This window comes from Spea bombifrons, chromosome 11, assembly GCF_027358695.1.
Source record: "Spea bombifrons isolate aSpeBom1 chromosome 11, aSpeBom1.2.pri, whole genome shotgun sequence".
In the NCBI taxonomy this organism is placed as follows: domain Eukaryota; kingdom Metazoa; phylum Chordata; class Amphibia; order Anura; family Pelobatidae; genus Spea; species Spea bombifrons.
This window is the reverse complement of record NC_071097.1, coordinates 33758311-33772192: the sequence shown is the minus strand read 5'-3', so window position 1 is coordinate 33772192 and position 13882 is coordinate 33758311. Positions and strand designations below refer to the sequence as shown.

Below are 13882 nucleotides of genomic sequence, written 5' to 3'. Positions count from 1 at the left end.
GCATCTCCCCCAGGAGCAGAGCATCTCCCACAGCAGAGCATCACCCCCTGGAGCAGAGCATCTCCCACAGCAGAGCATCTCCCCCAGGAGCAGAGCATCACCCACAGCAGAGCATCACCCCCTGGAGCAGAGCATCTCCCACAGCAGAGCATCACCCCCAGGAGCAGATTATCTCCCCCACAGCAGAGCATCACCCCCAGGAGCAGAGCATCACCCACAGCAGAGCATCACCCCCAGGAGCAGAGCATCTCCCCCACAGCAGAGCATCCCTTCTTGCAGTAGACCACCTTCCCCTGGATCAGAGCCTCTCCCTGGAGCAGAGCATCCCCCGCAGCAGAGCATTACACCTGTAGCAGAGCATCTACTCCCCCAGGCTGATAAAATCCTCCTTCCTCTGGAGCAGAGCCTCTCCCTGTAAGAAAACATCCATCACAGAACAGCATCCTCTGCAGAGCATCTCCCACTGCAGAGCATCCCACACCTGAGAGCATCATCAGAGACAGGGTGAGACAGACTGACTGAGGAGACAGACTGACTGAGGAGACAGACCCGGGTTAAATGACAGCAAAGAGAGAGACAGACATGACAATAGAGTGAGACAGCAACGAGACTGCCTGCAGCGGCAGCACTGTGTGACAGAGCACTACACACTGAGACTGCAAAGAGGTGGGAGAGAGAGACCACTAAGAGAGTCACGAGACAGCAATGAGAGAGCCCCCAGTGGCAACTGCAAGGGCCAGTATAGCAATAGTATGGTAACTGTGAGACAGACCAATGAGACTGCCAAGATCAATGCTAAGAGACAACAGCAAAAAGAGAGCGCTTAACCGAGTCCACAGTGACTCAGACACTTCCATAGGCCAGACTGTCAGAGACCGCATTAGAACAGTGAGACAGCACACTAGACAGTGTGCAGAGCGTTACAGAGAGCGCTGTGTGATAGAGCGTTACAGAGAGTGCTGTGTGATAGAGTGCAGAGCATTACAGAGAGCGCTGTGTGATAGAGTGCAGAGCATTACAGAGAGCGCTGTGTGATAGAGTGCAGTGTTACAGAGAGTGCTGTGTGATAGAGTGCAGAGCATTACAGAGAGCGCTGTGTGATAGAGTGCAGAGCGTTACAGAGAGCGCTGTGTGATAGAGTGCAGAGTGTTACTGTGACAGACGTTGAAGTGGGTGAGACAGCTCATGTGACGTGAGACTGCACAAAGACACACATAATGCCCTAAATGAGACATCTGCTCTCCTTTATAGCCACGCACTGGAACCAATCTCGTGGCCAAGCAGTTGAGAGAGACATCGGCCCTCGTGGCCCCCGTGACAGCGCAGAATGATCCCAGGAGAGCTGTCGGTGGCCCTGCTTGTGATCAGCGCTCTGCTGCACTCGGCCACCAGCACCAAAGGTCAGTTCCCAGCCGGCCTGAGCCCCAGAGTGTTAGCGTGTGAGTGCACGTTGTGTGACGTGTGTACAGAACATGTATGTTGCATGAGCTGCTGGCCACGCGGGCCTCACATTATAGCCGTATTAGTACATATGGCAGCCGTGTCCCATTAAATTAACACTCCCTCCGTGGAAGGATTCATGGCACTCCCCCCTATCCATTTGGACTGCAAGAGTCCCTGAATGAGAGCCCCCCATGCGCATGCACAGCAATTCATTTTAAGGGGAGTTTTTTTCTTGCCTGCGATTGGCTGAAAATCTGCGCGGAACTTGGAATGTCCAACGAGGTTCCGTTTACACGGGCGTCTCGCCCTCTGGGGCATGATGAAGGGCCGCGGCCAATCAATATGTCTAGGAATCCGTACGTCCGCTCGCCCCACGGAATATTCCTGGGTGATATCACCATGACGACTACAGGAAACCACGGAGAGACGACAGCTTCTAAAATCCATAATAATAATAATAATAATAATAAATAGATATAATAATAGATAAAATCATAATAATAATTGATAACGACTGATTAAGGTTTGAGTCTTTACAGCGGGAGAAACAGGCGACTAGATGGGGGCCGAATGGGGGCCGATCTGTCATTTTGGAAGATGTTGCTTAACGTGTTGCTTTATAATGGTTATGTGGTGGGGTGGTAGGTGGCGGGGTGGTACGTGGCAGAGTGGTATGAGATACGGTGGTACGTGGCAGGGTGGTATGAGATACGGTGGTATGTGGCAGGGTGGTATGAGATACGGTGGTACGTGGCGGGTGGTATATGGCGGGGTGCTATGAGATATGGTGGTACGTGGTGGGGTGGTAAATGGCGAGGTGGTATGAGATACGGTGGTACGTGGCGGGGTGTGTTAGGGCGCGCTCCGTCTCTGCGCTCCCGGCTGTTGCTGCTACAGACAGATTATTGACTTTATCATCACGTAGAAAACAGAAGGCTGGGGGGTGGGGGAGGGGATCAAACACCACTGATGTTTCCCCTTTTATGCCATGACCAAGACACAGAGTTCACGCGTGTCACCCGGTACACGGAAAGGACGTGTGTTGAAGACTGACCCTAAAACCAGATAATATATATATATTTTCCTGCATTGTGTGCCTTTGGGAACTCGGCCAATATCTGGACGCACGCCAAAGGCCGAATATTCCCCGTCTGCCCCCGGCCATACTGTGTTCTCTGTGTCAAGGTTAACTTCATACCTCCCAAGTGTCCTGTTTTCAGTCATGATTTTTCCGCCCCATGTAACTGCCACGCGGTGGGCCGGTTGGGGGACCCTCTGATGCCAAGGAGCGGTAAAACAAATGGAGCTCTGCGCCGTTGCTCTCCTTCTGGCTGGACCCACGCCGGCGGCTTTTTTTGGCGAGCCAGCATCGGAGATGACTGGGGGGTGGGCAATGGGGCAAATAAATATTGGGGGGGCTTCTCCATTAGCAAGAGGAACACCATGAAAATTTAAAGGGACCTCGCCCCTATCCTATGAATTAAAGTGCAGATAACGGCCGGAGCGCCCCTTTAACTAAGCCGCAGGTTGCCGGTGATTTTCAGCCATAAAAGTCACTTTAATGTATATAGAAACAGCAAAAAGTGTTCGTTTCAACCCATTTTGTCCTCCATCCCATACGGTAAATAAATAGTCAAATGAGTCTCGGTAAAAGCCCTTTTTTTGGTGGCTATTTGGTAATTTGGTGAATTTTGGCCCTCGGCCTATAAATTTATTATATTTCCAAATTCTAAGCTTTTGTTACGAACGGTGAAATAGTCTTACGATTCTGCTGTGAATTAAGTGGATTTTGGGGGCAGCTGGGAGGATTTGCGTTCTTTTTTTCAGAGGGGGATTAATTCGTCTTAATCCCACCCACCAAGACGAGCCGCCGGCAGAGCCGCCGGGTATTTTATTTCAAGTAAAGACGGGATTAATCGCACAGCGGATTTAGTTATAAAGGCGGGGGGGGGGGCGTACGATCCCGGCCAGGAACGGGGTTATTATTTTTACCGGGCTTTGAGGTGGGTTAGGGGTTTATGGACGTACACGCCGAAGGCCGGCCATCTTTGTGGCTACCTATCCAATATGGCCACTGGAATGGGTACGGGGTGGGGGAGGGGTATAACCATAGAGCAGTGAAGCCCATCGCCTGCAATTAAGTCGCTTTTATATTATTTATTCGCAAATGTCTGTATCGAAGAGGTTATTATCAGGGCCCCCACGCTCCTACTCCCAGGTGCCTTGGTAACTGGGGCGCCCGACGGAGAGCTGGATGCCATTCTGCCCCCAAGTGTGGGCAATTAGAATTGCCCTCCACAAGAGTAGATTTTTTTAGTCTGTCGACTTTAGGGCTGTGGATCCCGGTGGCCCTCATTGCCCTGTCTCGATTATGAGCCATAGCTTGGGTCATGTTAATGTTAACGGGGTTCTATCGCGTATCAAAGCGGTGCTGTCTCTTTACGTGACAGTCACTCATTCGAATCTACAATCAAATGCTAAGAACGTTCTAAACTTTACTCAAAGAGCCTAAATTTGGGTTTTTATCCTCTTCCCCGGGGAGAATCGCCCTGTTCTGTCTGTTGCTGTCCGTTCCGTAACGTAGAAGATGCGTTAGAACGTTTTCCTGACGGCAAAACAAGGAGATGGAACAGGTTAGCGAGCAGCAGGGTGGTGGGGGAGAGCGGGGAGCTGGCAAGCGAGGAGACAGTTAGAAGGTGATGACAGGCTGCAGACCGCGTGAATGCCGAGACAGCAGTTGTGTGACAGCTTCTGTTAAAATCAAGTTTGTGACGGCGCCTTAGGTCTTCCAGAAGAGAGCGAGACCTTTCGGTTTTTTTGCCACAACATCTTCCTCCACCTGGTTGTCGGGTAGACGGGCGCCCGGCGCCCCGCAGCAGCTGTCGGGAGATAATATACAGATTTATTTTAGCATCTCATCCTTTTTATGCTGTGGCCTAAGCCGTTGGAAATCCAGAAAACCAAATGCAGGTCCAAGAAGGTGAACCAGAAAGTCATCAGTAACCAGAATACGGAGGATAAAAGCTAAAGAGAAGATTCCTACTTTAGTGAATAAGTTCTGCCTTGGTTGGGTTGTAGCTGGAAGCCAACCCAGCACAAGGAACCCTACCGAGAACTCAGTAATCTGTTCTAGATGCACTGAGCCTAGAACAGTATGTTATAAACCAGTCTAGAAAATGTAACGATTGCCTGGTTGTACATGGTCAGCGTCTCTGCCCGGCTCCACCGCCAACCCACCTAAACCCCAAAGAACTCCCTGACCCCAAAGTCCACCCTTCTTAACAATTTCCACCACACCCTTCCCCCGTTCTTCTCCTAAAACCCTAAATCAGCCCTTTTATCGCCATCGTATGGACTTAATGGCGCACGTTTACCCGGTCAGACCATATTCGGTACATATAGTGGGAATATCTGGGAGTTTGTGAATAGATCTGACCTTCATTGTGTTTGAACGTCCTACTTTTAGATGTTGTGTAAGTGCTGCTGGTGCGCTTTTGTATGCTTGGGATTGTGTGTTTTCTTGTGTATCACTGTGTTAATAACAGGAACAGGTAAGATTTTTCTACTTAGACCCCGAGGTTGTGATGAAATGTCCACCATGAACTCCTGGGTCATCGTCGGGTTCTTTGTGTTGCAACATTGTGTCCGTGTCACATTGTGTGGATGTGTTGGTTCTATGCAGGTAACAAGCACAAGCCGTGGATGGAGGCTCAGTACCAGGGCATTATCATGGAGAACGATAACACCGTACTACTTAATCCTCCCCTGTTTGCTCTGGATAAAGACTCTCCCCTGAGATACGCAGGTAATGGGGGGCTGGGGTGTGTGTGGACTGGGGAATGGGACCCCAATGGTGTATGTAGAAGAGAGGGGTATATGGAACAGAGGTTGTGGATAGGGGGGTGATTATGGAGCGGCGTTTGGGGTGAGCTGAAGTAGTGTCGTCACCCTGGATGTGAGAAGTCAGGACTGATGACATGTAAAGAGCTGCCCGGCTAGACCAAAAGGTCCATCAGGTGTGAAGCTGTGACCACGAGTATCCAGCAGGTGGCTACGAGTATCCAGCAGGTGGCCACAAGCATGTCAGTTATCAGCCGCTGGCCTTAAAGTGCCAGGTCCAATTATATAGCGCCATCATATTCCACAGAGCTGTACAAATGGGCATTACAGTCTAGATTAGTTAATCAAAAGCTTCTTTGAATAACCGTGAATCTGAGGGCAGACGTGGGGAGGTGGCGCTGGGTGTGCATACGATACATTAACGTTTCCCGTGTCCCAGGTGAGATCTGCGGCTTCAGAATCCACGGCTCCGGGACGCCATTTGAGGCGGTGGTCGTGGATCGGACTACCGGGGAGGGTCTGATCCGTGCCAAGGGTCCCGTGGACTGCGAGGCACAGAGAGAACACACATTCACTATTCAGGCGCATGACTGCGGAGAGGGACCCGACGGCAGCAACAGCAAGAAGTCACACAAGTGAGCGTATAAATGTACCACGTATGTGTATGAAAGAGTCCGGTAATGGGTTTTATTTACCCGTTTAATTTATAAATCCAATCCTTGCTTGGGGCTTTTAGGGCTGTAGAACCCTGCCATGTCCTCATACCCAGCAAACATTCTGAGCTAGAAAAGAGGGGCACCAGGGGAGGAAAGAGGGGCATCAGGGAAGGACGAGGGACAGAGGATTCAGATCCCTCATCTGGCCCATGGCTGAAAATTGTTCAGGGTTCTGTAACTCGCTGGCAACCAACCTGTCTTGGCCGTAAGCATAACTGACCTGTTCTTACATTTCCCTGGTAGAGCCACCGTACACGTGCGTGTGAATGACGTCAATGAATTTGCCCCCGTATTTGGTGAACGGGTGTTCAGAGCATCGGTTACTGAGGGCCGAATGTATGAGAAAGTCCTGAGGGTACAGGCGTGGGACCAAGACTGTTCCCCCCAATACAGCCAAGTCTGCTTCTACCAGATACTCACCCCCAACGTGCCCTTCACCATTGACAACGACGGTAAGGAGTAGTAAGCGCTGCACTCATCCCTCTTCTGCAGACATCTCCATATCTTCTCACCCTCACCAGACCTTCCTCATGTCACCCTCGGTCACCCTTGCCTCATCCTTTGATGGAGACCTCTTTATGCCTACTCCCGGAGCATGGTTGGAGCTGCGGTTACTGCTGAAGATCTCTTGCGCCTCGTTGTCCGGCGGGCCGCATTTGGCAGACCGCGGGCTGCATGTTGGGCTCTCCAGCTTATACCAACATTTTCAATCTCTCTATTTTCATTCTTTCCATCTCTCAACTCTTCTCCCAGTCCTGTTTTCCACCACACCTGCTCCAACCCGTTGAGTTTCATGTGTCCCTCTGCAGGCACATTGTCTATTTCCCTGCTCCTCCATCATCACCCGTTACCTGGACCTTCTCCACCTTTTCAGTCCTGCTGTGTTTCATCCATCCCTCTACCTGAACCCCGTCCAATGACACTCAATATGTCGCCCCATCTCTCGGTTCTTCTCCCGAAATGATTGTCATACCTCTTTTATTTAGAGTCCTGTGTTTTTTCTCTTCAATTCTTTCTTCATCTACCCCACCTAAATGTTGTGCACCAACTCCATCGCTCTTCTTGCCCCCTTTTCTAACCTATGCGTATTCCCTCCTTTTACCTCTTTGTCCTCATCTGTCCCGGTCCCTCTATATGCCTGCTCCTCTCTCCTCCATGTCGCCATTTTCTCAGGGTACATTAAGAACACACAGCCTTTACAGGCCAGCGGCGAGAGGTTGATCAGATTCACGGTCACGGCTTACGACTGTGGGAAGAAACGCGCGGTGGAAGACGCTGAGGTGGAGATCCAGGTGAAGCCCACGTGCAAACCCAGCTGGAAAGGTAACAGCTCAGTATGAGTGAGTGTCATGGGGTCTCAGGGAAAGATCACCAGGGGTATAACCAGTGCCTATGAACTGGCAAGTGGGGGGGGGGCGGCTTCTTCCATGGAGCCTACAGCACCCGGGCTCCATCATCTTCTTACTACTTTAGTCTAACAAATAAACCTAATAAATCTAAAATACATAGAAGCTGTCATTTCATCTTAATTTCAATGGGAACTCAGCTCCCATTGATTAGTATGAAGAGTGCTACTGAGCACGTGCAAGGAGTGTGCGCATGAATGCTCCCTGCTTTTGGTAGAGACAGCTGGGGGAGGAATTACGTGAGAAAGAATGGCGGCACCAATTCACACGCAGTAAAATGCGCTGGAGTCCATGCAAAACTCCCAATATGCATTTAAAATAAAAACAGGACTGGAGCGGACCTTCGATTTGAATAATAATAATTCACGTCAAAGAGATAAAAGGACCAAATGGACTCATTTCCGCTGCCAAAGTATGAGCTTCTAAGCGTGTATCTATAAAGGCACGTCCGATCTTCTCCGTAACATGTTGCCCCCCGCTTCTAGGTTGGAACAAACGTATAGAGTATGTGCCCGGGACGGGAAGTCTAGCGCTGTTTCCAAGCATTCACCTGGAGACCTGCGAGGAGCCAGTCTGGAGCGTTCAGGCCACAGTCGAGATCCAAACAAGCCACATTGCCAAGGGTTGTGACCGCGACAACTACTCAGAAAAGTCCCTGCGCAAACTGTGCGGTGCGTGTCTGAGTGTGAATCAGAGTGCAAGCCACCACTGTTAAATGTATATACTTAGAACACATTTTTAGTGAATGTATATATATGTGTTTATGCAGATATAGGGAATATGGCGTACGAACCTTGTAGCCCAGTAATACTGTGTTTTTGGTCATTGCAGGAGCCGTGCCGGGGGATGTCGATCTCCTGCCCCCTTCCAGCCCAGCGTTCAACTGGACTCATGGGATCCCTGTGCAGGAAACGCAAGACAGCAGCTTAGTCTTCTGGTTTAATGGATCTCAGGCTGTGGAGGTTCCTCCTGGGCGGCTACCAGCAGGGGGCGGGGCTGCAGACCACCTGACCATCTCCTTCTGGCTAAAACATGCTGGTGGGGGAGGAGGAAAAGCCGGCAAGGAAGAAGAGGTGCTGTTATGTAACACAGTGAAAAATGGTGAGCCTCAGAGCTAATAAAATATATGGGTAGCTGGTGTATTATACAATTAGTGCATATGAAGCAAGGAAACGAAGGCTGAGATTGGGGTTGAATATTCTGCCTCCTCCCCTCACCCTTTTTTTTTTTCACCCCCTGCCATCTCTATCATGCCCTCTCCTTCTCCCCCTAGAGGGAAGCTTCTCGCATTACACCCTGGCTGTGCACGGCTGCCGGATTTCTTTCCTGTACTGGTCTCTGCTGGACAGCGCTCGGCCTGTCAAATTCCTCTGGAAGCTTGAACAGGTAAAGTTACCGTCTTCCATGTTAACCCCCTTCGTTTAACCCTTCCCATTACTCACCCAGTTTCATAACCCCTGAAATATGCATTTTTTAGCATTTTTTTCCCCCAATTTGTTAGATTTGTTAGAAATCTCATCCTCCGTCACTGTCCTTGCCCTCCAGGTTTGTGACGTCGAATGGCATCATTACGCGCTCAGCCTCGAGTTTCCCACAGTCTCCCTCTACGTGGACGGAGTGACCTATGACCCTGCGCTCATCCATGACAACGGGGCCCTGACCCCACCGCGGCGCCAGGCCCAGCTGATGATAGGCGGCTGCTGGGCAGGTGAGATGTCAGAAAGGAGAACATAGGGTGTGAGCTACTGGGGCGGAATAAGCAGGGGGTAAGAAGGGTAATAGAGACCTAGCATTTCAATGTGTTTCATTCTCTAACAGATGAGAAGACATCGGGGAAGGTGAATGGAAATGAGACGTCGAAAGGACCAGGTACTCATCATTGTGCCCATCCCCCGATCTGCCTAACTAGTAACATACAGCGGTAGCGGTTTCACCCGCTGTATATTGTGGCGTGTGTCATGTCTCCGTGTCCACCTCCATGGCTCGTATCGTCTGATCGCCTCTCTTCCCCTCAGGCTCGGCTTATGGCCGCTTCCTGCGCGGTTACGTGTCCGGGCTGGCCCTGCGGCCGGGCCCTGTGGATTCCCGGGAGGTGATCGAGTGTCTGTATTCCTGTAAGGAAGGCCTGCAGTACACAGACTTTGACAGCCTGGGGAGAGGAATGAAGGTAACGCATGTGGGCTGTCTCTGAATTAGAGCTCCGCGGCACGTTTTTCGGAGGTCATCTCACGGCTCGGCTGTCTCTTCAGGTTCACGTGAATCCCGCGCAGTCGCAGCTGACCCTGGAAGGCGATGACCCCCTGACCTTTAGCCGCGCTCTCCAGCATGTGGAATATCTCAACTCACTGCAGTTTCCAACACCAGGGGTGCGACCTCTTAAATTACACACGACTGTCAGGTGAGTCCATCGGACCAAATGACCACAAGCCATATGTCCGCTGGGTGTCCGCTGGTGGCCGCTTCTGCCTTAAAGGGTCTCCAGGGTGAAGGCTCCCTTCCTCAGGGTGTCTCGGTGATGACAGCTGCCTTTCTTGGTCTTTCTCAGTGATGAAGGAAGTCTCTTTTTCTCTGAGGGCCTCTCAGTGACGAGCTCTCTCTTTTTTTCTCTCCACCGCCAGGTGTCTCAGTGACGAGGGCTGTCTGTCGGTACCAGATCTTGAGGGCTATCTTGTAGTTCTCCAGCCAGATGCTCCACAAGTTGTACTGTCTGGATCCCCCCGTTCTGCGCATCCTATCTCTGATTTCCAGGGGTCTCTGGGGGTCCCTGTATTCCCTGACTTAAGGATCACCTGCTCGGTTTCGCACTCCCTGACCCCCAGCAAGATCGAGAGAGCCCCGAGGGCCGGTAGGTACCTTGTTCTATGTTACCGCTTTAACCCGGCCGCCTTCACGCCCGTCTCTGATTGTCGGCCCTCGCGTTCCAGATGTGCAGTCTCCTGACGGGATCGAGTGCTCGCTGGAGCGGTGTGAGGTTGGCGTAGTCGGGGAAGACCTAAACCTCCAGTATGAGAGTCTATCTTTGGATGTGTCTTCGGCGTGGCAGCGAGGACTGGAGACCGAGAACAACTCCCGGAGCTTTAAGATTACAGGTATTGGGTGATGCTCAATGGTAATACTTCCACAGCAGAAGCTCATTGTTCCCATGTAAACCGCCAAGAGCTGTGTAAGAAAATATGCTTGGGCCGGAGGGAGATATCAAGCCGTGTCTTTCCGCCGCCCGCAGGCGTCCAGAATGTGGCCGTGTACGAGGACATTCTGCGGAGCATCGCTTACAGGACAGCAGACAGGGCAGCTTTATACGCGCGGAGATTTCACGTTTCCTGCAGCGAGATGAACGGGAGATACGTAAGCAACCAGCTGTACACCGAGGTGAGCCTGCCTGCGAATAGATACATAAAATCCACACGCGCAGAATTCGTTTTTTAACATCTGGATCAGTGATGGTAGATCCTTGTGTCCAGCCAGAGACACCAGCGCATACACGGGTCATTTCAGTAGCCACCCAATAGTGTGTGTGTGTATGTATATATATATATATATATATATATATATATATATATATATATATATATATATATATATATACACTACCGTTCAAAGGTTTGGGGTCACTCAGCTCTTTTCATGGAAAACAAGGAAATTTCTGTCTGTAACATAATTGCAAAAGAGTTTTTTTAACCATCAATGAGCCTTTTAAACTTAAACTTGGATCAGTAAACACAATGTGCCATTGGGACGCAGGAGTGATGGGAGTGATAAAGGGCCATTGGAACACAGGAGTGATGGGAGTTATAAAGGGCCATTGGAACACGGGAGTGATGGGAGTGATAAAGGGCCATTGGAACACGGGAGTGATGGGAGTGATAAAGGGCCATTGGAACACGGGAGTGATGGGAGTGATAAAGGGCCATTGGAACAAGGGAGTGATGGGAGTGATAAAGGGCCATTGGGACGCAGGAGTGATGGGAGTGATAAAGGGCCATTGGAACAAGGGAGTGATGGGAGTGATAAAGGGCCATTGGGACGCAGGAGTGATGGGAGTGATAAAGGGCCATTGGAACACGGGAGTGATGGGAGTGATAAAGGGCTTCCATAAAAAATCTGCCGTTTCCAGCTACAATAGTCATTTACAGCGTCTGCGCTGGATTTCTGATTCATTTCATGTTATTTTAATACACCAAAAGTTTAATTTTCTTTCAAAACCAAGTGACCCCGAACTTTTGAACGGTAGCGTGTACGGATCTCATAATTTATAATTTACCAACGTGTTATATCGAGGTAAGAGCCAGGGGCTTAGCCTCGCACTGTGTAAGGATGTGTGGTCTTTGTGTTTCAGCTTGACGTGTTACATGGCATCCACGCGGTATCTCCCAGCCACCTCCAGTCTGCCCAGCAGTTTGTCCACAACGTGCACCAAGCGCCCGTAGCGTTATCGTCCCACACGCTGACCAACCCCAACCGCAGCTCAGGTATGCGCATGGCCGAAGCGCAGAACTGCTGCTGTGATTTGAACATGGCCAACTAGGCAGTGTCTCACACGCGTGTTTCTTTGCAGTGTTTCCCGGGGTTGCCATGGTGATCATCGTTGTCTGCGTTGGGTTCCTGGCTCTGATCGTCACCTTGGGTTTGTCACGGATACACAATGCGCGGCAAAGGGATGGAATCGAAGGGGCAGAACTGGAGGCATCTAACCAGAGGGACCCATTCTGGGAGGACTCCGCTATGACCATAACAGTTAACCCAATGGATGTGAGTAGAACCATCGCGCATCATAACAACACCGCCTCATGTCAGATAAAACCCATTATACATCTGTAAAAAGACAAAATATATATATCAACAAATATTGTCGTCCTTGCCCACTGGAAAATAGTCTAGTAAGAGTCAAATCCGGTCAGTATGGATCTCATACATCACCATTCAAAAGTTTGGGGTAATTTCCTTGTTTTTGAAAGAAAAGGCCAATTTTGTCTATTAAAATAACTAGAAATGGGTCAGAAATCCAGCGCAGAAGGGGTTAATGTTGTAAATGACTATTGTAGCTGAAAACGGCAGCTTTTTAATGGAATCTCTTCATAGGCGTACAGAGGCCCTTTATCACTCCCATCACTCCTGTGCTCCAATGGCCCTTTATCACTCCCATCACTCCTGTGCTCCAATGGCCCTTTATCACTCCCATCACTCCTGTGTTCCAATGGCCCTTTATCACTCCCATCACTCCTGTGTTCCAATGGCCCTTTATCACTCCCATCACTCCTATCACTCCTGTGCTCCAATGGCCCTTTATCACTCCCATCCCTCCTGTGTTCCAATGGCCCTTTATCACTCCCATCACTCCTGTGGCACATTGGGAAGGATTTTTTAATTATATAAAGACATACTATATACCCATGATGTATAGCTGTTTAGTAGAGACCGCCCCTGTATTTTTAAACCCCATCCCTTGAAGCAGAAACCCCTTCTTTGAACCGTTGGGAAATACGATGTTCCCGTTCTGGTCGGTGTATACAGTTCTGTGCCGGTTCCGCAGGCTCATCTCTCTCTGTCGCTCTCTTTTCAGACCGTGCAGTCTCGCAGCTTGGCCTCCGCGCAGAGATCGGCCGCCCCTGACCAGAAGCACCTGGACGAGGAGTCGCGCTGACCAGGAACCCAGCGCCGCTTGCTCTCTCGATCTCTCTGTCCGTCCATGTACAATCTGCTCATGTGCCGTGCGCGCCGTACAAAAGCTCCCTCTGGTGTGCTCGGCGCTTTCTCTAGCACTCAATTTTCTAAAAAGGTGCGCCACGTCCTGGACCTCTTGCGGCAAGTGCCACGTATAATCTCTCATTGGAGTTCGACTCGCGTCTTTACACACCGCACTCGGTTCCCATCCGGTATCATTTCTCAGGGGAATGTCTCATTCATGTTGTCTGTATGTCTCTCGCGTGTTCTGTCTATTATAATCCCCTGAGAGACAGCTACGTCCCCTCTTTCTCTCACTAAGTGGAAGCCACATACCCAACGCTGGACATCGGCTCCAATCTTTCCAGTACCAGCCACCTGTATAGACCCCCCTCAGAGACTCCATCTGTTCCAGCATTAGCAGGTTGATAAGGGGGCCGAGACACAGCGGCTGATATTCTCTCGTATTATTATCCCTCCCCATCTCTTTGACCCATCTCCACGTTCACCGCCCCCTCCTCCTTCTCCCTCCCCACCCGTGTCTGCCCCCGCGTGGGGTAAAGTTGAAGGAAAGTCACGACAATGAATGAAATAACTCACCAATTTCTGGTAAATATATATAAATCTATATATAAAGAAATATATAGAAGCTGCCGGCTCCTGTCATTTGTGTCACGGTTGTAGACGCGGAATAGCGGTGTCGTCGCCGTAATTACGTTCCCCGTAGCTTGTGCTTTCCGATCCGCATCATGCTTTCTTTAGAATTGAGGCTCTACTCGACCTCAGGGAATCTGAGATAACGGGCAGATTGTGGCA

General features: G+C 50.4%; 1 protein-coding gene across 1 annotated transcript; it reads left to right on the top strand.

Moving 5' to 3' along the window:
- CLSTN3 (calsyntenin 3) lies at positions 1-13715 on the top strand. The gene is made up of 19 exons (XM_053450218.1): positions 1-504; positions 1252-1400; positions 5126-5248; positions 5723-5918; positions 6243-6451; positions 7173-7322; positions 7891-8076; positions 8237-8506; positions 8679-8791; positions 8951-9113; positions 9224-9274; positions 9421-9572; positions 9655-9803; positions 10024-10250; positions 10330-10494; positions 10629-10774; positions 11742-11874; positions 11961-12154; positions 12966-13715. The coding sequence occupies exons 2-19, from the start codon at positions 1328-1330 to the stop codon at positions 13044-13046; spliced, it is 2781 nt and encodes a 926-aa protein (XP_053306193.1). The 5' UTR covers positions 1-504; positions 1252-1327; the 3' UTR covers positions 13047-13715.
- Positions 13716-13882: the final 167 nt, after the last annotated feature.

What these genes read in the sequence shown, in the direction of transcription:
- CLSTN3 (XM_053450218.1), top strand. Translation starts at nt 1,328, where the DNA reads ATGATCCCAGGAGAGCTGTCGGTGGCCCTGCTTGTGATCAGCGCTCTG. An exon ending in GTGCAAACCCAGCTGGAAAG is followed by an intron (nt 7,323 to 7,890) that starts GTAACAGCTCAG and finishes CCCCGCTTCTAG; the next exon opens with GTTGGAACAAACGTATAGAG. An exon ending in CAACCCCAACCGCAGCTCAG is followed by an intron (nt 11,875 to 11,960) that starts GTATGCGCATGG and finishes GTTTCTTTGCAG; the next exon opens with TGTTTCCCGGGGTTGCCATG.